The sequence below is a fragment of the Capra hircus genome, chromosome 24 (assembly GCF_001704415.2).
Source record: "Capra hircus breed San Clemente chromosome 24, ASM170441v1, whole genome shotgun sequence".
In the NCBI taxonomy this organism is placed as follows: domain Eukaryota; kingdom Metazoa; phylum Chordata; class Mammalia; order Artiodactyla; family Bovidae; genus Capra; species Capra hircus.
Window position 1 is genome coordinate 60834034 of NC_030831.1, and position 25850 is coordinate 60859883.

At 36.9% G+C, this 25850-nt stretch overlaps 1 protein-coding gene across 5 annotated transcripts in view; it reads left to right on the plus strand.

The window, feature by feature from the left end:
• KIAA1468 (KIAA1468 ortholog) overlaps nt 1–25850 on the plus strand; it is a 107147-nt gene that overhangs the window by 56385 nt on the left and 24912 nt on the right. For all 5 annotated transcript variants that reach the window (XR_001917163.1, XM_018039531.1, XM_018039534.1 and 2 more), the window contains 10 exons: nt 2622–2693; nt 6572–6712; nt 7138–7302; nt 9366–9513; nt 11810–11966; nt 12583–12706; nt 14698–14746; nt 16708–16787; nt 20180–20286; nt 22498–22597. Coding sequence is in view for 4 of the 5 variants with exons in the window: in XM_018039531.1 (XP_017895020.1) it covers nt 2622–2693; nt 6572–6712; nt 7138–7302; nt 9366–9513; nt 11810–11966; nt 12583–12706; nt 14698–14746; nt 16708–16787; nt 20180–20286; nt 22498–22597 (1143 nt within the window). In the remaining variant the exon portion in view is untranslated. The remainder of the gene's footprint in view (nt 1–2621; nt 2694–6571; nt 6713–7137; nt 7303–9365; nt 9514–11809; nt 11967–12582; nt 12707–14697; nt 14747–16707; nt 16788–20179; nt 20287–22497; nt 22598–25850) is intronic.

Below are 25850 nucleotides of genomic sequence, written 5' to 3' on the forward strand. Positions count from 1 at the left end.
GTGGGATATAAATTATGCTAGTATTTCTGTTGCCCAGCCCGGTGATTTAACAGTACTTAAGAAACGTCTGGGATGTTTTGCTTTATTCTGAATCAAGTGAGCTACAAAACAGAAAAAAATATATAAAAAAAACTAATGAGTTCAGGGAAAGCAAGAGGCTCTGTGTATGTATAAGTAAGGAGGTGAATAATAGACATTGTATCTGTATATGCTGTATACTTGTATATGTTACAAATATAGACAGAATGTAAAGCGTGAACCTTTGATGTAAGAAGTCTGTATAATTCAGCTCACTATTTACTAGTAACACTTTTGGTTTTATATTGAATATTCCTGTCTTCTCTAAAACTCAGGATCTTTGACTTTGTACACTTGACATTTAGGTCATTAAGTAACTCACTGTTCCATCCTCAAAAGATGAATTTCTTACTTATGAAGACAGATTTCTTGGCCTTATTTACACTAGCTCTGTCACTTGTTCTTAAGAAAAAATATTACTCTCTGGAATATTGCTGAAGTACATGGTCTTTGAGAATTCTCTTCCCACTTTCTTCAGATATGCATTTTTTTCTTTAAAATTTAGTAGAGCCGTCTCCTAATTTAGCAACCTAGGGACGTTGTTTGAGAGGGAGCATTAAATGTGCTCACGTCGTCTCTGACAGTCCCTTTGTCTCCTGCCGATCCTAGTGCGCAGTAATCTAGGGTGAGACTCTAATCACGGAAAATGAAGTTGAGCTGAAAACAGTATACACAACTTTGAATTTACAGTTCTCTACAGTTCTGTATATGTACATGTCTTTTAAAATTGTTTTTCCATCTTCTTTTAAGCTTTATTGAGATTGTAATTCAGACAGCATACAGCTCACCTGTTTAAAGTCTACAGTTCAGTGGGTTTTAGTAGTCACAGAGATACACAGCCATCACTACAGTCAACTTTAGAACAGTTTTATCACCCACAAAAGAAGCCCCAACCTCCTAAAGTGGTTCTTACATTTCAAGGTTGTTTTCGCTAGTCTGAGTCCCTTCAATTTCTGTATAAATTGTAAGATCAACAGGTCAATTTCTGCAAAGAAGCCAGCTGAAATTGTAAGGATTGCCTTGAATCTGTAGATCAGTCTGGAGGGTGTTGCCATTCCAATAGTGAAGCTTTCAATCCATGAATTTAAGACGTCTTTCCATTTATTCTGGCAGTGATGCATGAATTTCTTCACTGTAGTCACCATGAAGAGTAAAATCCGAGCTTTTTACTCCACTGGTAAAGAAGTAATGAGGGAGACCTGGGCGTGATCCCTGGGTTGGGAAGACCCCCTGTACAAGGGAAAGGCTACCCACTCTAGTATTCTGGCCTGGAGAGTTCCATGGACTGGACAGTCCATGGAGTCGCAAAGAGTCGGACACAACTGAGCGACTTTCACTTCACTTCTCCGTTTATTTAGGTCTTTTAAATTTCCTTTCAGTAATGTTTTATAGTCTTCAGAATATAATTTACATAAAGTTTATGCCTGAGTATTTTATTCTTTTTAATACTATTGTATAAATAGAATTTTCTGTATTTTTCTGGTTGTTGATTGAAAGTATGTAGGAATACAGTTGATGTTGTGTGTGCATTTAATTTTGAGACTCATCCTGCTAGACTAAAGAAACGTGTAAGTTTATGGGTAACATATTATGACATTCAAACCATTTTGTCTTGAGGTTATTGTTCCTGGGTTAAGCCTAACTCGGAGATCTCAGTTACCAGCAACTCCCCCGCCACCTCTTTCTTCTGCAGCCTGAGTAGACATGGGCATCAAGGATCTGTCAGCCGCCTGCCTCCAGTCAGTTGTCCAGTAGATTGCTGCATGATTTCTTTTCTTAATTTTAGGCATCCAGTACTTTAGTGAATTATGTCACCTTTTCATATGGGAGTATGAGAACAGATATGCTTCTTTTCCAGTCAAAGAAAGATTTATATTCTATGAAGAAGACATAGGGAATTAAACCCAGTATGTGTCCTTTTTTTTGTTTTGTTATTTTTTGTTATGATTCAGTGTAGTTTTTACAATAGTAAAACCCCATCATCTTGCATGTGCAAGCAGGAATGAATTGACATCTGCTCACTTTAAAAACAAAGTCATAACACTGGTCAGGAGCTCTGGTTAAATCATTGATGACTTGCGACTTAATCCTTGAGGTAAAAATGAGGAATGATGGATCATTCCTGGTACATATTGTAGGCCATAGCAGTAAATACCTAGACGCTGAATTTTCCAAATTGTAGGCCATATCAGTAAATATCTAGATGCTGGATTTTCCAAATTTGAAAATATAATAATGTTCCTAGGGAAGCAAAAGGTTGCTCCTGACATCCTGAGGAAAGCTTTCTTGGGCAAGCCCACAATCTCTAGACACCTTGCCATATTTTCATCTTTGCTTTATCCTCTTTCTCTTCAACAGATAACCCCTGTGATCTCATTTTTTAGGCTCTCTCTGAGTCCCTTAATCCTGATCCAGGTATAGGGATCCCCAGACGTGGAAAGAAAGAAGCCTTATTGCATTCCTAACAAGATTTGTGGTGAAAATAATTCTCTTTTGGAGGAAGGGAGGGTATGTTGTTTATGTTTATTTATTTTTTACTCTAGATTAATCACAAGTACCCAGAAAGAAGATTGCTTGTGGCAGAATCTTGTGGAGCGCTGGCACCTTACCTTCCTGTAAGAATTGTAATTTTTTCTTAAAAAAAAAAAAAACCTTTTCCTTCTTTTTTTAGCAATAGAGAAACCTTTTTTTCAGGTGTCTTATTACCCATTTTAATCCGCATTGTGTCCTAACAAAGGAAGAAGATGAGCTGAATAAAGAAAGCTCACATTGATACCATGTGACATTGCAGACAGAGGGGAACGTTAGCCATTGATTTTACATGAGTATAAATATATTAAACCTCATCAGGAATTCTCAAAGTTTGGTCTGAGGACCCTGGGGAGTTCCTTGATCCTTTCGAAGAGGTCCATGAGATAAAAATCATTTTCCTCATAATATTAAAACATTTCTGTCTGTTTCTCTGTGTTGACAGTTACACTGTCGGTGCAAGCACAAGTGGTAGCGGGCACAGCGCCTGTGCGTCAGCGCCGATCAGAGCAGGGACCCCCAGATAGACGGGCAGCGGCCATGCTCTTTGCCACAGTGCGCCCACAGGGAGGCAGCTGCACTCAGACATGCACTTGGGGAAGCGGTGAAATTATTAATTCTGCTAAACTTTGACCCTGAGTGTGCCTCTTTTCTACTAGTCTGTATAATCAGCTGGAAGACAATGGTATTAAGCCCTTTGGCTGCATTCTGAACTCTGGTGGCTGTTGCAGAGAGAAGGCACTCAGATAGCCAGGGCTGTGAGCTGGACCACCTGCCTTGCTCGTGGACACCAGTTCCCTCAGTAGAGCACTGACAAACAAGCTGTGATTATTCAGACTTGGGTATGTGGCAGACATTGTCACGAAGATAAGTGGCATGGAGCCTTGCTTCAAGGTAAACAAGTACAGTTTTCATTGCCAATGATAAAATTAGAACTTCTAATGAGAACAAGAATTTTGGAAAACTTGTATTCACCATTCAGAGCTTGACAGCTTCTATTCTTATCAGAAGAGGCTATGAAGATACTTCTCCCTTTCTCAGGTACACATTTCTGTGAGGCCCGGTTTTCTTAAGTCCTCCCACCCAAGCAACAGAACACAGTTGAGTGCAGAGCAGATAAGAGGATCCTGCCTGTCTTCTTTTGAGTCAGACGTCACTGAGATTTGCAACACTATCCCTCACTAGTTGTTTTGATTATAGTTATTTCCATTAAAATTGTAATTTCATTAGTCATTAAGAAGTTTAGTTTTTAATGAGTTAATAATTTGAAATTTCTCATTTCAAATTTCTGATATGATAAATGTCAGGATGATATTCCCCAGCCAAACAAAAGCTGTTTGAGGTGCTTGTTGGTTCCTAAATGACCGAGGGCCCCCGCCAGGAAGAAGACTGAGCACGCTGGGCTGCTGTGCTCTCTCAGGCGTCTCCCGATGAGCCCAGGGCTTGCAGGGGATGGAAGCAGGAGGCGACATCAAGAATTGCTTCACTGTGAACAACGGTCTTAAAGCAGAGCTTGACAAAGTACAGTCTGGAGACCAGATGGAGTCCGCAGCCTGTGTTTTAATAAAGCTTTATTGGCACGCAGCCACACGCTTTTCTCGTGTATGGTCTGTCTGCTTTCATGCTGCAGCAGCAGAGTTGAGCGGCTGCAGCAGAGACTTTTCGGCCCAGTTTGCTGACCCCTGCCCTGAAGGGTCGTTTCTATAAGACAGCTCTTTAAAGGGAGTACAAAAATTGGAATTATGCAACAGTACATAGGAGAAGGCAAGGCAACTCACTCCAGTACTCTTGCCTGGAAAATCCCATGGACAGAGGAGCCTGGTGGGCTGCCGCCTTTGGGGTCGTGCCAAGGCAGACACGACTGGAGCGGCTTAGCAGCAGCAGCAGCACAGGAGCTGTCTATGTTACATTTACCGTTAGCTCCCATTCTGTAGTGTGAGGGTGAGTGAAGACTGAGAACCCCAAGAGTCAGACGATCGTCTTTTAAAAAATAAAATTTATCTTTTCTTTTTATACAGAAAAATACAGAGAATAATCCAAGAACAATTCATGGTCTCCACTCCCAGAAACGTTGTTGTTGAAAATAAATTTTCAGACAGTACAGAAAAGAATAACATGAAAATCAAAGCCTTCCCTGGCCCTAGTCATTCTCTCCAAAGACATCTGCAGTTAATGGTTTTTAATGAATACTTAGAGAAAATAAAACTTCATGCATATACAAGCTTACAAATTTATATCTTTTAAATTTTTCTTACTCAGAATGAATTACACTGTACAATGATCTGTATATCCCTTGTGTGGGAATCTCTGCATTTTAAATTTTCACATATTGCTGAAACCTCTTTATCTTGCTTCTCTTGACATGTCCATTTTTTTTATTTTGATAGTTTAACTCTCCCCCAACCAAGACAGCACAGATCGCACTCCCATCAGCTGTGCCTCAGAGCTCTTATTTTCCCGTACTTCCACCAGGAACTGGGCATAGACTTTTTTTCTAGTGTTTTCCTATCTTTTCAGAGAAAATCATCTTATTGTGATAAATTGTATAGGTAGATATCCATGAGTGAGTCTGAGCACCCTATTATTTATTGTTCCAAGAGAGAGCTGAATATCACATGCTCTCAAAGAAGGAAGAAGCTGTTCCACACTGCTCCTAGCACTCGAATGCAAAGCAGCGTTAGTAATGGACTTAACGTTTCCTGCATGAATCTCCGCGTGCCTCATTATCCCTCAGTAACTGGTAGCAGTAGAACCTCAGTGTAGTCATAGCTCAGATGGCGTGAAGCCTCCTAACTTGTCCCGTGGGTTTCCTTAGCATATGGAAACTGCCACAGTTGACCACAGCCTCGATGGCTGCAAAGCAGATACCCAGCTGAGGTTTACTGATCTCTGGCCTGTTGCCTGTGTAGACATCACCCCAAAAGCCCTTTTAATTCACTTTTAAAGAAACCTTGGGAAGCAGTATGTAACCTAAACGATAAATAAACAAGGCTGTACCAAAAAGTATATTCACCACCCTAAATGTGACCAAACGTTTCTATAATTACATATATTTTTGTTTTTAAAAATCAAAACAAAAACTAGATTATTTAAAAACATCTTTCAGACCTTGCTCTGCATCCCAGATCACACTGGAGATTTACAGAAGTGGTCATTTCCTTTTATTGTAACTGTTAAATGTAAAAGTGACCTAAACAAGTTTAGGTTTAAAGAATTTTATGAGTTGATCAAGTTACGATAATGGTACAGAAAAGGGAAGGAAGGGCAAGAATATGAAAACAATGACACTTTATTCTAACCTCAGACATTAATTAGGCTGAATCCGTGGGGGAAAAGTTGTATGAAATTTAAGACGCAATAGTAGTTGACATTATATTTAATAGTAGCATCTGAAAATAGCCGTGCAGTTTTGTAAGCACTTTTAAAGTTTACTCTCGTATTTTATCATTCTGTTTTTTCTCCCCCTCAATTCTTCAAAAAAATAGCAACACCAGGATTTTAGTTTCCATGCTCCTACCCCAGGCAAATGTTTTGATTACCAGAGTGATTTTTGTAATCCCTCCTGTCTATCAGTGCTTTTCTGGGTTCCATAGGTAGTGATAGGAAGAATAGTCCTTTTACACAAAAGAGTCTGTTTATGGCAGAGGGGTGACTGTTGGTTTGCCGAAAGTGCACTGTGGAGGTTTCAGGGGTTGGCACTTCCATAGCAAAAACACAAAAGTGCTGGGAGACGATCATTAGCAAGTTCAGGGCAAATGTTCTCTTTAGAGAGGAGAATTTTGGGGGGGGGGGGGGGGGGCTTCTGTAACGTCGTCTGTGTTTCAGAAATGACTTGAAGCAAATATAGCAACGTGTTAATATATATTTAATCTGGATTGTGACTACATGGATATCTGTCATTTTTTTCTATTCTTTTCTGCTACTAGTATAAAAAAATAGTAAAACATGTTCTTGTTCATTTCAGAAAGAGATCCGTAGCTCCTTGGTTCTTTCAATGTTGCAACAAATGTTAATGGAAGATAAGGCAGATTTGGTAAGAGAAGCTGTGATCAAAAGCCTTGGTATCATTATGGGATACATTGATGACCCAGACAAATATCAGCAGGTATGCCTTTCAGAATAAATCCCATCTATTCCATTATAAAATTCTGAATGGTGTAATATCCCAAATCTCTGATTCAGATACCACATAATCCATAGTAGGGATGGCAAATGTGTCAACCTGAACAAGGTAAAGTTGGCTGCCTGGTTTCAATTCTGCAATTTCAAGGAGGAAATGCTTTGATTCATTTATAGTATCTGCCACAGCTTTGTGGCAGGAAATTGGCAGCGTTTTCTCTCTGGTTTCCCCATCAGTGGATACATGACATTTTTCTTTAAAGGACTTGGGGAAGGCAGGCTTATGAATGGCTTCTTTCTCGCTTAAAATGTCTTCTAAATGTACTGGAATGTACGTTACAGTCTGTTGTGTTTCCGAGGCTTCTGTTTTGCTTTAAATCTGTGTTATGTCTGTCTGTTCCCTTGTGGCAGGGTTTTGAACTGTTGCTGTCAGCCTTGGGTGATCCCTCAGAAAGAGTCGTTAGTGCCACACATCAAGTATTTTTACCAGCCTATGCTGCCTGGACTACAGAACTTGGAAATTTACAGTCTCACCTTATACCCACATTGCTGAACAAGATTGAAAAACTTCTCAGGGTAAATGCTTCCTTTATTTATACAACAGAAATTATACAAGTGTGTTTTAAGGCATCTTGAAAGAATGTTGGGGAAACAAAGATAGAAAGTACCACTTCGCTGAACATGCTAATTAATTACCCTTTAAAGATTCTGTTGGTCTGGAGCCAAGAGAGATTTGAGGAAGGTTTGCTTGACTGAAGCTAAGGAGAAAGGGCACGATCTGACTTTTTAGCCAAAATAGCCCCTTTGTGGCGCCTGCTCTGACACTGTTCCCAATGCTGCCTCCTCCTAACCTCTCCTGAGTATTTAAAGACTTTAGATAAAGTATCAGTTTCAGTCCCCAGAACTGCAGAGATGACTTAGAATATGAGTCTGCAAAGCTTTCTTATTTACACGATGTCAGAATGTCTTAACTTTATTTCACTGCATTCGTTCATGCCCTCACTCTTTAAAATGAATCTTCTTCTCTTCATTTTTTTTCTTCTTTAAAATGAATTTTCCATTCTTCCTAAGAACAGAAGAAAAGTTGATACAATGAAACTAATTTTTGTACTAAAAGTCTCAGTGTCTATGAGAAAAACTAACATTTCTTTCATGTGTATTATGTACACATTATGTACCATATTTTATAAAGAAAATCTATTATTTCCTCCTTAGAACTCTTTGAATTATATTTTGGTTTTTTGGTGTGGAAACTGTTTAACTTACCGCAGCTGTCAAATGACAGGACCAGGATCAGGTATCAGCCTCTGAAACTACACTGTTGCCCTTTCTACCCCCAAATTTTAACAATCTTTATAAGACTCTTAACATAAAGTATTTTAACATATATATATACTACTCTGTGTATAGTCTTACATGTATATATGTGCATTTATTTAATTTAAAAATTGGACTTCTTTTTCCTATAAATTTCAAAATGCATGTTGAAGACTATAAATAGACAGCTAGACTGGAGTACCTCTTTTCATGAAACCTAGGGGATTTTTCTCAAGTATTTTATTTTTCTTTAATATTTGCATCCCTTCTGAGAATTATCCATCGTTTTCTTTGTTCCATTCCATAACACAGCTAATTCCACGTTGCCACTAAACACAGCTGCAATATTCAGCACAGGTACTGTTCCATAAAGAAATTAACTAGTTTAGAGCCTGATAGTAAAAAAAACCTAACATACCTGGTGCTTCTGACACAGCTGTTACTTGTAATATCATGACATCCCAAGTGGACTTGAGCAGCGTTTAGTGCTTCTGTCTCTGATGACTCTGCTCTTCATTGTGATGCTGGGCTTCTGTGACCACAGTGATCATTTCACTCTTTTTGGTTGTTGTTTCTGTTATCTCTTTCTTTTTTTTTTCTTTTGAAATTTCTTCTGCATTTTACCTATACCTTGAATTATTTTAAAGTGCATTAATTACTGGCAAATACAGTTGTCATCAAGTCTATGAAAGGAGTTTGGAAGTAGAGAGAAAATATTAAGTGCTACTGCTGGTTTAACAGTTGAGCATTTAAAATGATTCCTTTGATCACTTTAATATCTTTCACCTGATGTCTAAAATTTCAAAAGTTAAGACCCTCTTAAAAGAAAAAAGCTCTGAAAGAAGTTCTATACAAATGAAATGACTTATGTTCACCCTGAAGTTTTCCATACAAAAGATTCTATTACATCCACAGTGCCTTGTGAAAGTTAGAATGTTAGCTAACCAGTAGTGTCTGACTCTCTGCGACCCCATGGACTGCAGCCAACCAGGCTCCTTTGTCCATGGAATTCTCCAGGCAAGAATACTGGAGTGGGTTGCCTTTTCCTCCTCCAGGGGATCTTCCTGATCCAGGGATCGAAACAGGATCTCCTTCATTGCAGGCAGATTCTTTCCCTTCTCAGCAACCAGGGAAGCCCCCACAGTGCCTATATTTTCACATACTCAGAGCAGTTCAGAAAAGATTCTTGGTCATCTGCATTAGGTTTACTGTGAGGCTAACATACATGTCCTTCAGTGTTTCATTGTTTGTCACGGAAAGGAAGAGCATCATAAATGCATACTTTCAGGAGACTAAATTAGCTTCCCCCGCTTATGTTTCAGGAAGGCGAGCACGGGCTGGATGAGCATAAGCTCCACATGTATCTGTCTGCCTTGCAGTCCTTGATCCCATCTCTCTTTGCATTAGTGCTACAGAACGCACCCTTCTCCAGCAAAGCCAAGCTTCATGGTGACGTGCCACAGATAGAAGGTATTGAACTTAAATTATGGAAGGAAGATATAGAACATTAACAGCTTAGCTTCGCACAGAATTGTTATTGATTAAAATTGTAAAGGTCACTTTGTTTTAGTTGCTAAATCATGTCCAACTCTTTGTAACCCCAAGGACTGTAGCCCATCAGGCTCTTCTGTCCCTGGGATTTCCTGGGCAAGATTACTGGAGTGGGTTGCCATTTCCTTCTCCAAAAGTCACTTTATGACATCATAATTACTAAAATGTACTATACGTGTGGAACTGCGTGGTCAGATTATATGATACCTAAGGTGAACTCCATGGCGTCATCATTTATGGATGAGCCTCATGGTGTAATTTTACAGTATTTATTCTTCCTCTCCATTCTTAATCCAGAGCCTTTTTATAACCTTCTTTTCAGTGTGGTAAGTCAGAAGTAAGTGTTTTCTTTCATAACAGAGCTGAATTAATAGTTACTAGGGCCAGTTTGTGAAGCTTTTCGTTTTCATTTTCTTTGTATTTTTTTTCTCCCTCAGCTATTTTGTCTTATTTTCAGTAGGAGAAAGAAAGTGTAATTACTGTTTCCTGCTATATGAAATTGATAGCAAAAGCCATTCTTCTCTTAGCTCAAAGTCCCGATAACCAGTAAGTGACCTTTGATCCACGGCACATGGTAGCCCCACAGCACCCAACCCCCAGGATAAATGGCTATAGACAAGCTGTTAGTATGTATGAGATTTTCAGATTTGTGAAATTATCCATATCTCTTATGGGCTTGTAATAAACAGGAGTATAAAATCAAGTGTTTTTAGTGTTACAATTTCCGTATAAAGTAAACTGGGCCACCTGTAATCTCTGGGATATGAAACAGTATGTCCAAATCTGTTTGATTCCTAGGTTGAGATAATGACAATTCATGCAGAAATCTCAGAGAGTATTATGGGGTACCATTTTACCTAAATTCATTTACTTGTTTGTGTATTATGATAGCAAATAGAGACTTGAACCAACAAGGGACAACCCTTATCTGTACTTAAGATATTGTTAAATATGTTAGGAAGCATAGGAAGACAATACCATCTTAATTTTGTCTTTCGGCATTTTAAAAGCTATTTCATGTTTTCTTAAGCTTACTGATTATCATTAAGCTGTTCATGTGCTTTGAGAAAACGCTGCACCCTTCACTGTGTCTTTTCAGGGTGTTACCCTCTACGCAGGGGCTATTGGGCCACTAGGAATTTCTCTTCAACAGTAAAGAAACTGTTGGTAGCATTCTTCACTTAAGAGCCAGCTAAGACCTGGAATCTAATTGTGGTCCTTAGGATCATAGATTTTATTGACATGTTCAAATTTGAAAATATACTAATGTATATTCGTTATTTATTTACACAATTTTAAAAGTGATTTTTTCAGTTTTCCCCTAAAACTTTTAAAGTTTGTATTTGAGACCCTGGTTATAATATTTATAATAATTTTTTATTATTATTACATATAGCTTTATCTTACTGGCCACTGCTTTTAACACTTTATATTAACTTAGTGTTTATCAAATTATGGAAGACTTTCTAAATAAAGCATTTACTGTTAGAGATTAAATACTTAAGAGTCCTGTTCAGCTCAAGCTCTAATGTATTTTAGGTTATTCTCTGATATTAAACAACTTTTTCCTGCTGTCAACCTATTAGTTTTTTACTCCATGAAGGAAATACCTTATTATAATTATTATTTATTGACATAAACAGTCTGGTGGATTTACAGCTATCTTTTTTTTAAACCAAATTCAAATCCATATTTTAACTGAGATCTTGTTCTGGAGCAAATTTTAAGTTAAAATAAATAAAGTTTTGCTTTTTACTGGCAAACTCTTTCATTTCAGTTTTTGCTTACTAGATATTTAGTCTCATAAAATCTTAATTTTTGAGATTTGTTAAATTTATTCAGATGCAAGAGAAATTTACAGTCGACCCTTAAGCAACAGGAGTTTGAGATGTACCCCCCGCTTATATACGTGTAGTTTCCGTAGTTAATATTGTAGTACTGCCTGGTCCATGGTTGGTTGAATTTGTGGGTGTGAAGGAATCTCTGACACAAAGGGCTGACGATAAGTTAGACAGTTTAACCCCTGATTGTGCGGGGATCAGCTACATTTCATTTTTTTTCTAAAAGTAATTTAATGTATTTTAGTTTTATATTTAAAGTCTATAATATGCTAAATAGATACTAGGAGGCAGAACCTTAGTTTTCTTTTGATAAGATAGTCACCTTTCCAAACTGCCATTTCGTACATGATTTATTTCATTGCTCTTTTCTACAGTGACTAGGTTCCCTCGGCCTATGTCCCCTCTTCAAGACGTGTCCACTATTATTGGAAGCCGTGAGCAACTGGCGGTGCTCCTGCAGCTCTATGACTACCAGCTGGAGCACGCGGGCACAACCGGCTGGGAGAGCTTGCTGTGGGTTGTCAATCAGCTGTGAGTTACCACTCCTGTGTTCATTTGGTACATCTTAGCTACTTGAATGGAAGATAGCTCACTATATTTAGCCTGGGAACTGAGGGACAAAATTTAGTAAAATATTTTTTAAAAAATAACAAAACATAACTTGGCGTCATCTGTGGTAACTTTCTTTGGGAGAGAAGAGTTATACCTGTAGATATGTAGCTGCTTATCTGTGAAAACGGTGCGTCTGTGTTATTGCAGAAAGACCCGTCTGCTACCTTATTATCTAAAAGTGGTGGTGGATTGTAAACTGCGTCCACACTTCTCATTTTTGAGGCTAAAATGCATGGAGCCACGTTAGCCAAGCTTCTGTAGGGAGTGTCACCTCCACTGACTTGAGTCTTATTAACACCGCACTTAGAACTCTGCCACTGTTTCCATATATTTCATGACAACCTGTTAACATTTAAGAAGTTTACAGAATATAAAGTTAAGACTTTTTCAAAGGGTCCCAAACAACTCCTTCGCATTCTGGTTTTGCTGGCTGTGAAAAGCAGAAGCGCTTGTTCGATTTGGATGGGCTCAGAAATTGGCGAGAAACAGCCATTTACTTGTGTTCCCTGCCTGTTTTCCTTTCTTTCTTATTCAGGTTGCCACAGCTTATAGAAATAGTTGGCAAAATTAACGTTACTTCAACTGCCTGTGTCCATGAATTCTCCAGATTTTTCTGGCGCCTTTGCCGGACATTTGGCAAAATTTTTACAAACACTAAGGTAAAAACTTGTATTTCATATTTTCTTATATGTAAGACATATAAAAATGTAATGTGTTAACTAATGCTATGGCAGAGTAAGTAAAAGCAGGAGCCCCTCCTTTATTCTAATTATCTTTTAATATCTTAGAAAACAATGATAAAAAAGAAAATTCTGGTCTGTAATATTCTTTATTGATTTTCCAAAAAATGATTTAGCCAAAATTTAGTCTGTATCCACATTTAAATATAAGGTCTACTCACTGTGGATGTCTCAGAGCTTTCCAGCATAGAAAGTATCAGCTGGGGGACTCCACTGCAGTTCTTTGAATTTGCTTCTTGTACTGAATCGACCACAGATTCAGGAAGCTGCCATTTCCTCTCTATGCTTTGGTCAACACTTCAGGCGATTATGGGCTCCCCTGATAGCTCAGCTGGTAAAGAATCCACCTGCAGTGCAGGAGACCCCGGTTCAATTCCTGGGTCAGGAAGATCTGCTGGAGAAGGGATGGGCTACCCACTCCAGTATTCTCGGGCTTCGCCTGTGGCTCAGCTGGCAAAGAATCCACCTGCAATGCAGCAGATCTGGGTTCGATCCCTGGATTGGGAAGATCTCCTGGAGAAAGGGAAGGCTACCCACTCCAGTATTCTGGCCTGGAGAATTCCATGGACTGTATAGTCTACGAGGTTGCAAAGAGTCGGACACAGCTGAGCGACTTTCACTTTCACTCAGGTGATTATAGAAACAAAGCAGCTTATGTAGAATGCTTGCTAGGAGGCAGGAGCTCTTGAAATAGAATGGACATGGGAGATTATCGCTGCATATCTCAATCACTGTCACATTTGCCTAACCAGGTTATTCTGTTGTTTAAATATTAAAATTGTTGAGTCCTTAGGTCCTACTTTCTTCTTTAATCCTGTCAATCCATTTGTGTTCATAACAGATTGTTGAGCCAGTTCTTTAGAGCATTAACAAAACCTTATACAGATGTAGTTGCTATACGTTGAGACATTTAAAAGGTAAAAATTTTGTGGTACCTCTTTACTAAGCCTGTAGTTTTTGAAACATTTGGAGCATAACAGTTTGGTATAGTGGACTGACAAACTTCAGAAAGTGGGTTATGACTCTGTGTGTCCTCGAGTAAATCATTTAACGGATCTGTACTTAATCTTTTCATGTGTGGTGTGACATCTAGTCCTGTATATCTGGTGCTGAAGGTTAATCTTTTCACAGTGGGAGGGCAAAAACCAGAGCTTAATGTTACTGTAGGAGAAAAAAAATCATTCATTAACATCTAATTATTAAGTATAATTGGATTTTACTGGGAATCACTATTGGCAAAAACTGTTTGACATCTCCAGAAGAAGTAACTGTTATTAATTTAACTTTTTCTTACAAAAGCAATTACGAATTCACTTGAACACTTAAGTGGTTGACTTCAGAGGCCTGAAATCTGTGATGTTAAAAATAAAAATTGAAACAAGCATTTCCTCTAACTTAAAACTTTAATGTTAAATTCTGCCTTTCATGTTTAAAATTAAATTTTAAAAAAGTTAAAGACTTAATCTAAGCCAGTGGATATAACATAATGAGTATGTTACTTACTGACTATCCTAAATGAATGGAATTTCATTTTCGTTCCTTTTATACACAACATTTTTTTTTGAACAATTTTAATCATATAATATCTGCCTAAATACCCTTTCTATCATAAAGTTCAGTTTTGGGAGGTAGTAATTTCAAACACTTAGAGTCACTTTGGAAATTAATCTAAAGGCCCTTCAGAAAACTTGCTGACCTAAATTGATTTTTTAAATATCTTATCTCTAAAAAGGTGTTGTTTTCAGAAACTTGACACTTCTCTTTTCCTATGGCTTTAAGAACTGTTAGGGTTTTGACTACTTGAACCTCTAAAAATAAGCAGGGGTAGCAATGGTAGGAAGCATTCTATTTAACCACTGATTGGCCTGTTGAACCTGAGACTTTCTGGATCTTTTCTTCGGGTTGCTTAGGTAAAACCTCAGTTCCAGGAGATTTTAAGGCTGTCTGAAGAAAATATTGGTAAGTCTGTGCATTATAATTTATAAAAACAATTAAATCTCTTTACTCCAGAAAAATACTTTATTCATTATATGCAAATTGTATAAATAAACTAACGAGTGCAGTTGAAAAGGAAAATTTATACTATGGAGTTCTTGGGTTTACAGCACTGCTACGTCTAATATCCTTTCCATGGAGTAGTAATGAGATTAATCTCCATCAGTTTTATTGTAAATATCTACCTTCACTGTAATCAAGTTGACCTAAGCCTGACCTTCTCAGACTGTGTACTTACTGTACCCTTGGAGGTTTGAAATTGTGCAACTGAAATACTAAAAAGGAAAAAATACAGAGCATGTAATTCATAATTACTTAGAACTTTTAAAAATTAAAACAAGTACAACTGAATAGAATGTAAGATATACATTTTTTTTTAAATGAAACATGAGATTTTTATGAAGCTACAGGTTTTAATGGGCAGCTCCAGCCCCTCTGTTCATAGTTTTTACTTACCTGTCTTAAGAAGTCTGGTTATAGCACCAAGAACTCCTTTATGTTTGGATCTTATGTCCCTGTGTATTTTTCTAATTTCTAGGAATGAATTGTAAAAAAATATTAAGGACAAAAATGTATAGTCCCTGTGATCTGTATCTTACCTTGGCTGTTTTGGATGTATAGGGAATTCTTAATGCAGTCTTACCTTAATGATTTGATTCCATTTTTGTCTGTCATCAGAGGTAATTAGAGAGTGAATAAATGATTCCTTTTAAGTTTGAAAATGTCAGTGAGGTTTTTTTTTTTTGACAAATGCTTCCTAAAGTTTATATTTAATAGGTTTCTAATGGTTTAATTACTTAGAATTAAAAATTGGTATTATCTGTTTAGTTAATTATTCATTCTGATGATGATAGCTTTCAGAATTGTTAGTTAGGAGGTGATTATATACAGTCTATATGTATGAATTCAACTTAAGCTTATGTTTGTAGCCTCAAATTTATTTCTCAACTACCATAGTCACACTCAGCAAACATCAGTACTCCCCAAAAGATAAAATTATTCTTGCCAAGAGAATAAAAAAACCTCAAATACTAATTGATGTGAAAATAGATTCATTTTGGGTGAAAATACTTTCAAGACAGTTAAATACATGCTTTCAACTGAATTCTGGATGTACTACTTTCTGAAAAGAATTTGAAACCATATAAGAATAGAAAAAAATAATTTTTAAAAGTTTGAGTACATAAAAGCAAATGTGAAGCACTTCAAATAATGCCTGACATCAGTGAGGGAGAGCTTTTGGTGCTATAAATAGCAACTGCCGTATCATCTCTGGACTTGAAAAAAAAAAATCGTCTACACATGCTGCATAAGAACATCTGATGTGTTAAAGTCGTCACAGGAACACTCAGCTGTGATTGGATGCTTTCCCGTCTCCCCAAGCTGTATTTAGCCTCCCTACTCCATGAAAATAGTCAGGGTTCTGTCTGGCTTCTGAAAAACCCCTGTACAGGGGACAGGAAGAGCTCTGGAACTAGGCAAGTACTAGAAACTGGGTAGTGTCTCCTGTCTAGAAGCAGGTTAAATACATATCTAGGTGTCTCCTTTCAGCTGAGTGCCTTTATGTTTTATTGAATACTGCAAATTAAAAGCCTGAAAATTTATAGAACATGCTTATATGGCCACTTGGGAAAGTGTTAAAGAAAGCTCTGATTTATGACTATGCAAATAACAGTATAGCATCTCATTTTAGTCATTAAAGTTTTTCCCATCAAAATTGTGTATGCTAATGGCTCTGGATTAAGTTACATTTTCACAACCACCAGTGGATATGTATGTTTTGATCAAAGTATTTTTAAAGTAATGATAACATTGATTTGTAAGCCTTGTAACCAATTGTAATTTAAAATATAATTTGTACTATGACCTTTTGCTTTACATTTAAAGTGTACTCAGATATTTAAAATTATTTTTGTGATCTTTAGATTCCTCAGCAGGAAATGGGGTCCTCACTAAAGCTACTGTCCCCATTTATGCAACAGGAGTCCTTACGTGTTACATCCAGGTAAGGGAACAATTCTTTGGCTGGAAAAGGTAAAAGCACTTCCTATTTAGAAAGATAGCTAATGTTATATCTTTTAATGTGTTTATAAGTGAAAATAATACCCATAAATGAGAAACAAATTTATTTATTCTTCTTATTCAATAAATAATATATAGTAGAAAGCATATTTTAATAATAGTCTCTTGACTATCTCTGATAAATAAAATTAGAGATTGTGTGCTTCTTGATATTTTGTTTAAAAGTGTTAGAGTGTAGTTACGTACTAATTTCTTTGTGTTCATGATAATTTTTTCATTCATAAACAAAGCACATCTGTTAGGTGAAGCAAACTGCAGAGTGCCGTGACACGCTGTTTCGTCATTTTTAGCAAAGTGTTCTGTAATCCCGAAACACGAAGGGTTGCTCGTGGTCTTTGCTCGGCTGGGCGTCTCTTCCGCTGTTCTTGCTGATAGTCGCTGTGTGGTTGCGTTCACCCGGTTGGTTGGTGGGGCTCCTGGCAGGATAACTGAGCTTTAGTCCCCATGGAGTCTTAGGGCCTCTCTCTGTCCACAGGTCCTGTGCAGCGGCAGAGCCAGACTCATTCTGTGCTAGCTTAGGGCTCCCAAAATTGTAAGGAACGGAATCTGCTAGGCTGCAGCCTAGGCTTTGGAGTCAGCACATCGCCACTACTGTATTCTGTTGGTTAAAGCAAGTCACAGGTCCAACCCAGACTCAAAAAAGAGGAAACTCAGTGAGAGCTTGACCCAGGAGGTGGGTTGATTGGTGGTCACCAGTACAGCAGACCACCTCACTCTACTTAGCATTGTTTTAAATAAACATGTTGTATATTAATATCAGTAATTTTTAAGTGTGAGGCAGTCCCACCTGTGAGTTGAAAATATGGACTCAAGATAAAGCATTTGTAGAAATTATGACACAATAATTCCTATGTAGTATTTCTGACCACTCCCCCCAATTAATCTGAGTGTAATCATAGGAAAACAATAAAATAAATCCAAATTAACTTTTAAAAAGGAATTAGAATGGGAAAACCAAAGAGGAAGATCTTTTTTTCCCCAAATTTTCCATAATAATTCCTAACTTTTTTTGCATTTAAATTCAAAGTGTGTGGGCTAGCCATTCATATTTTATTGCACTCTTCTTCCAAAACAGACTTGAACCATCTTATATAATATTAAACTGTGGTTCTCCAATATCATAAGATATCTTGCAGTAGAAGCTCCAGCTCAGTTAGAGTAGCGCGGTATTCTCTTAACTTTTCTACCCTAGTTTCTCCGCCTAGCTCATAATACAGATGCACGCAGGGTCTGTGTCTAAATATTCTAAGTCATCTAACCTAAACAGATTGCATCCATCGTCGTCCTTAGTTTGTGGAGATTAAGTCCTAGCGTGTTACCAGGCGCAACAGCACGAGTACCCTTTCCTCTCTAATTTCAGAAGCTCTTCCAGCAGAATAACAAACGTAATGTCAGTATTTTCCTCTCTCATTTTTAAGCTTGGGCAGTAAGTATGTTAAGTATGTTGATTTTGACCATAAATAGTATTTTAAGGCATAATAAATATGAAATACGTATTTCAAGGTTTGATAAAGTATGAAATACAAGATTTGTTTCATAGTAGTCCCTCAGAATAGATTTATTGAATACATCAATATAGACACATTTTTTGAGGCACTGTGTGAAATCCAAATATCTAAAGAGATGAGAGCTTTGCTACTATTTACAAAACGAGAATCGAGTGGCTATCATAGATTGTCAGTGCTTAAGGAAGCACATGCCAGTGTTTTTCTTACTAAACAAAGTTTTCTATTAAGATAAATTAACTGTCCTTGTTGCTTTGATAAACAAAGCCTATTTTGAATCAGGTACGTAAGCAGTATTACTTGTTTTGAAATTTCAAAGTTGAGAAATTGTGTTGTAGTAACTTTTCAAATCAAAGAATTCATGCTCATTTAGCAGTATATTTTGTAGCTGTTACTTCACAGTTAAGTTTTTTCAGATTTACAGTTTATTTTCCAAATTTTATGGATCCTCTGGTACAGTAAGCAACTAAAAATGAGTGAGATCTCTGTTCCCCCTTAGCTCTGACGGTGGCTTGTCAGCGTTTCCATTCTCCACTGAGCAGAGCAGCGCATTAGAAAGCTGCTGTGTCCGTCCTCCATGCCTGCGGGGCATTACTGTTGTCAGCCCTTGTTCCTGCCTCGCTCTAAGTTAGCCTGGCCGTGTAGGAAAAGTTAGACGGCAGTCCAGTCTTCCTCGTGGGCCTAGTGATGTGTGTGCCTTTTTAGTCACTCAGCCGTGTCCAGATCTTTGTGACCGCGTGGACTGTAGCCCACCAAGGCTCCTCTGTCCATGGGACTCTCCAGGCAAGAATCCTGGAGTGGGCTGCCGTTTCCTTCGCCAGGGGTCTTCCTGACCCAGGGATCGAACCTGTGTCTCCTGCATTGGCAGGTGGATTCTTTACCACTGAGCCACCAGGAGGCATTGATACTGATATATATAGAAGCCATTTATTGTTGACATAATATAGCCCTAAAGATAAAATATTTGACTCTAATTTATTATATATTTATTTCCTGATAGAATGTCAGATTCTTTCCCTTTTAGATTCTGGCTAATTTAACATACAGTTATCTTTTTTAACTTTTCTATTGACCAAACTTGCTTTTTCTAACAAATTTCTTAATAGTGTGCTATGTAAAAAAAGAAAGAAGAATATTTTCTGATTATTAAAATAATGGTTTGTCAAAGAAAGTTTAAAAATAAACGTAATTTATTAATCAAAGGTGTGACTATTTTTTTTAAGGACACAATGGTCTTAGCAAGTGTGCGACTTCTCACCACTAATAATTTCTTAGATATCAATTTCTTCTCTTAGGAGGATAACTGTTTTAGTGGCTTGTATTTAAGTATTTAGAGCCAAAGTTAATGGGAAGTAAAACTGTTAAAATGAATTTTAATAAAAAAAATATACCTTTTTATTTTCAAACCAGAACTATCTTATCAAACTCTGCAGTGATACAAGTAATCTGTATCTGAGTTGTCCATTGAGGTAACCATACATGGATGTTAAAACAGCTTGAATTGTAATTAGTGCAATTCAGGAACTGAATCTTTTATTTTACTTCTCTTTAGTTTGAGTATAAGTTACCACGTGTGGTGAGTGACAACCGTGTTGGACAGCTCAAGTCTAAATCAATGAATCAGAATAGTACTTGTCCTCATACCATTGTGATTGTAGATATGCTTAATAAATATCTTTAATTAAAATGCTTACAAATTAGGATATTTTCCCCTTATTTGATAAAATTTTCTAATTGTAGATATGAAATGATGGTTTTTAAGTTCTACTTGATTGCTTGAAAATTCATTATCAGTCTTTTTCCTCCATAGGAAGAAGACCGAAAGCTGTTGATTGGATTCTTAGAGGATGTAATGACCTTGCTTTCATTATCTCATGCTCCTCTTGATAGCCTGAAAGCTGCTTTTGTGGAACTGGGGTAAAAATAATAGCTGATAGTTTTTAAAAGCTATAGCAAGTCTTAAAATTGGTTTTATAGACTACATAGTTTTAGTCTAAATAAAGATTACTATACATGCCAAACTTCTTGATTTCTTACTTAAGATCTTCTTGTTCTTTTTTTGTATATTTTAATATTTTATAATCAATACATTGTAATAAAAGACTGAGGTAAAGGATATAGATATGTCTTCTTTGAAGCATCTGGAGGCATAAAATAAGTACAAATTTGAAGAAAATTCAGTGGCCCCAAACTGGAAAAGGAGTCCCACTGGGCTCCCTTTTCCATTCCATTTGATTTGCCTGGTTTACCACACAGTTGCACTCATCTCACTAGCAAAGTAATGCTCAAAATTCTCCAAGCCGGGCTTCAACAGTATGTAAACCATGAACTTCCAGATGTTCAATCTGGATTTAGAAAAGGCAGAGGAACCAGAGATCAAATTGCCAACATCCACTGAATCATCAAAAAAGCAAGAAAGTTCCACAAAAACATCCATTTCTGCTTTATTGGCTATGCCAAAGCCTTTGACTGTGTGGATCACAGCAAACTGGAAAATCCTGAAAGAGATGGGAATACCAGACCACCTGACCTTCCTCCTAAGAAAGCTGTATGCAGGTCAGGAAGCAACAGTTAGAACTGGACATGGAACAACAGACTGGTTCCAAATAGGAAAAGGAGTACGTCAAGGCTGTATACTGTCACCCTGCTTATTTAACTTATATGCAGAGTACACCATGAGAAACGCTGGGCTGGATGAAGCACAAGCTGGAATCAAGATTGCCAGGAGAAATATCAATCACCTCAGATATGCAGATGACACCACCCTAATAGCAGAAAGGGAAGAAGAACTAAAGAGCCTCTTGATGAAAGTGAAAGAGGAGAGTGAAAAAGTTGGCTTAAAACTCAGCATTCAGAAAAGTAAGATCATGGCATCTGGTCCCATCACTTCATGGCAAATAGATGGGGAAACAGTGGAAACAGTGACATACTATTTTGGGGGGGCTCCAAAATCATGGCAGATGGTGACTGCAGCCATGAAATTAAAAGATGCTTGCTCCTTGGAAGAAAAGTTATGACCAACCTAGACAGCATATTAAAAAGCAGAGACATTACTTTGCCAACAAAGACCCGTCTAGTCAAAGCTATGGTTTTTCCAGTTGTCATGTATGAATGTGAGAGTTGGACCATAAAGAAAGCTGAGCGCTGAAGAATTGATGCTTTTGAACTGTGGTGTTGGAGAAGACTCTTGAGAGTCCCTTGGACAGCAAGGAGATCCAACCAGTCCATCCTAAAGGAAATCAGCCTTGAATATTCATTGGAAGGACTGATGCTGAAGCTGAAACTCCAATACTTTGGCCACCTGATGTGAAGAGCTTACTCATTTGAAAAGACCCTGATGCTGGGAAAAGATTGAAAGCGAGAGGAGAAGGGGACAACAGAGGATAAGATGGTTGGACCGACTTAATAGACATGAGTTTGAGTAAACTCCGGGAGTCAGTGATGGACAGGGAGGCCTGGCGTGCTGCAGTCCATGGGGTTGCAAAGAGTCGGACACGACTGAGGGACCGAACTGAACTGCGCTCATAATCACATCATCTAGCTGCTTAAGTAGTTTCTTCTCATTCTTTACTAAAAACAGGTTTATGTATTTATTAATAACACTATCCCACATTTGGATAAGTGTCACACCCAACTTAACCCTTCCATATATGGTGGTTTGAGTTCTCCTTGATTTGGGTTATCCTCACTGATCCTATACCACCCATATGGCATATATAGGGCAATACTGTTTCTCCAGTGTTTATAGATGTCAGAAATTGAGACTCACAAAGGTTACAACTTACCCATCTCTTAGTCCAGTGTTTCTTCTCATAAGTGGTATATTTTATTTTACTCCTTATTTTTTTATGATTTTAACTTTTATGCTATTAAAGAGTTGAAATGTCTATTCTCTTTGTGCATGCTTAGAGAAACTTAGTTCCTGGGTGTGCTAAAAGTTTGTAGTTGTATAAAGTGACTTCCTTTTTTTAAAGAATCTTAGACATAGCCTATTAAACCATAGAAAGTAATTCTATATGTTTTGCCAATATTTTTGTCACTGGTATTCCTCAGAAAGGTATAGAGTTTTTCAGTGCCCCAGTAAGACACTGTGGCGCTCACTTTTAGCACTGATTTTCTCCCTTGCAGTGCGAATCCAGCTTACCATGAGCTACTGCTGACTGTTCTGTGGTATGGTGTTGTCCACACGTCAGCACTCGTGAGGTGTACTGCTGCCAGGATGTTTGAGGTATGTAAACAAAAGTTTCAGATCGTAATGATTTTCTTTGGGAGAGGGAGAGGGACTATTTTTTTGAAGGGAGGGAGCTTTTCACACCGTGTACGTTGACGTCCATTCTGTGGCATTGGATAGGGTCTAGTTGTGTCCTGCGGGATGGGGCAGAAATCTAGTTTTGGAATATTTCAGATTGTTTTTTAGCCTTATTGGTTCCTTGAGTGTTATTATATTATCATTTCCTCTTCTCAAATTTCTTTTAAATCTTACTTATTTCCATCCTATGTAAATCTTCTTGGCTATACTTTTCTATTTACTGAGGCAAATGGCTATTAAAACAAAGTAAAACAGTAGAGGGTATTTATAAAGTTGTAAAATATAGTTGGATTCATGAGCAAAATATACTTTGATTCAATCATTGCAATTATGGAAATATTTCTTGATTGCTCCTACTTTGTTATTTCCTCACATATCATATCTAGAATAACGGCATCTCTAGACTTTAAATGCCCAAGAGAGAAGACACTTCATATAATTTAACTAGATTTTCTTAAATTGCCACCTGCCCAAGTTTAGTATGAAAATTGGAATACCTATCTTTTTTATTCTTCACAAAAGAAATTGTGTCAGCCTAGTTCATGTATATATGTTTTTAGAACTTGAATGTGAGCACTAAAGTTTGCTTTGAATGTTTTTCTGTTCTTGAGTCTTATCACAGAGCCGTCCTGCCTGGGTTCAGCGTCTGTCTCTGCCACTTATTGCCGGGTTCAGACTTCTCTGGCCTTGGTTTTCTCATCTATAAAGTGAAGATAATAATAAGTATCCGTCTCAAAGGATTTTTTGTTAATATTAAATGAGTTAATACTTGTAAAAGCCTTAAGACAGTGTCTGACACATAATTAGAAGAACTTAATAAATGTTAACTATTATTATGATTGTTGTTTTTTAAATCTATGCCATTACTTCACAAGGTAATATAATAGTTTAAGAAAAGTATGTTTGGTCAGGCTAAAACTGTCCCTATTGTGTATGTCATTCTTAAGATCTCTTAAAGCATTTATTTTCATAAGAAGAAGGAGATAATTCATGTCTTCCTACATTTCAGAATTTTTAGATAATTTAAGGTACATTGCAATCAAAGGGTTAGAGCACTGATAGATTTTAAAACATATACCATCTAAAACTTTTAAGTTTTTGTGGCATCTAAAGAAAATTCCATTCTTATCAGAAGATTGAAAATAATCTGTCCATGTTATTCCACAGTTATACAAATTTGATCCAAAAAACCAATCACGTGTTCTTTGTCAAGACAAATGCCAAATTAAAAATTTAATTAGATGCCTAGCATAATAAGTTCCTTTTAGGTACAGATAGTTTTTGATTATTCAGTATGCTGAAAAGTTATTACCATGGAAGAAGAAAGTCTTTCTTCAGCCCCCTCTTTCCCCCAAAGGAAAAGAGCATCGTATTTCTTTAATATACTGTCTTCATAGAATTCTATTCTAAGACCATAAGAGCTATTTCTTTGTCTTAAAACATTTATTTCTAATGTGTCTATATATACTGATGAAGCATACCATATAAAGGAAAATAGTTTAAAGAAAATGAGGTCTCTTCCCTTTTTACTTGTTTTTGTATTGTTTCTGCCTTATTTCTTACATGTGACTTTTGTCTGGTTTTGGTTTCTATGTCTGCTGTCAGTCCTGGTTGGAAACTATACCTATGCTTAAGCAGTTTTCAATGTTCTCAGGTTGATTATGAATTTCTGAGTCTAATTTGAGAGACTTATTTCAATATTTTTTCAAATTCATTTATGATAAAAGTAGTTTTACTGAGCATGCCAGTAAAAGTTGTCAGGAAATATTAAAATTATTTTTGTCAATGAGCCTTAACAATATTGTATTAAAAGATTAATTATTTCATAAGATTTATTTTGATACTAATACATTATAATTTACGATTATGCTTGCTTCCCCTGCCACCCAAAAATGACTTAATTCAAAATAAAAATGTAAAAAGCAGGGGACTTAACATTTTTTAAGTTTTTTATGTCAGAATAGAAACTGTTGATAAGAAAGTGAGAAATGGATATATCAGGAATTTGATATTGGATACTTAGTGAAATTGAACACTAAATTTAGCTCTGAGTTTTCAGACAGCAGGACAAAAAGGGGAACTCTAGTCATTGTTAAATTAGAGAAAGTATATTCTTGATGTAACAAATTAGTATTGAAATTGATTTATGAAAGAGACTCTCTCATGTGTCTTCTAGTGTGACATAGTGGATTTCCCAAAAGATGCAGAAAATTAGTTTCATATAATGATTTCTTATATCAGTCATAAGGAAATAAAGCATATGATATTAAGACCACAACTTAAAGAAGGCATGGGCTTTTAAGACCAGTGAATGAGTCCATTTTAAGGCTTTTTGGCTGGCACAGTATAAACCTTTCAAAATGTATTTTACTGATTCAAATCTAAGCTATTTTGTTTATAAAATGATACAGAGAAGAGAGTTTTATTTAACAGTCCAACTCTTTGTGACCTTGTGAATTGTAGCCTGCCAGGCTTCTCTGTCTGTGGGATTTCCCAGCCAAGAGTAACTAGATTGGGTTGCCATTCCCTTATCTAGGGGATCTTCCTGACCCAGGGATTGAACCCCGGTCTCCTGTATTGTAGGCAGATTCTTTACTATCTGAGCCACCAGGGATGCCCTTTTATTTATAAAATGATACAGAGAAGAAAGTTTTATTTAACAGCATTTTAATTTCTTCCCCCTGTTTCTTTCTACCTGACAGCTGTAATGCTTTTAAAGTAGTAACAGAAATTCTTTGTCATTTTATTCCTGTCTAAATTATCCATGGTTCTGTTGAAATAAAAATTATTTCAGAATACTGAAGCAGATTCAAAAGTACCTGCTGGGTTTTTGTTACTAAAAATTCCATGACATCTTCCAACTTCTTGGAGGACTAGTTCCTTTACAAGGTTAGCATTTAAGATTAATAATTTGTATTTACATTCTGAAATTGAGATTATAGGATTAAGGTGTTACCCTTCTCTGTTGAAGCTCATAAAATGCTGTGATTTCTATAAAAACAAAATGCATATAGCTCAATATTGTCCTCTTGTTCTACAATTTAGGGTTGGCTGCTAAAAAAATTGGTTTATAATTAGATTATAGAAATAGGTCTAATTGTGGTTATCATATTTTTTTTAATTTGAGCTTTTAGAGAAGTGAACCATTTGTAAGCATTAACTCCTTGGACCA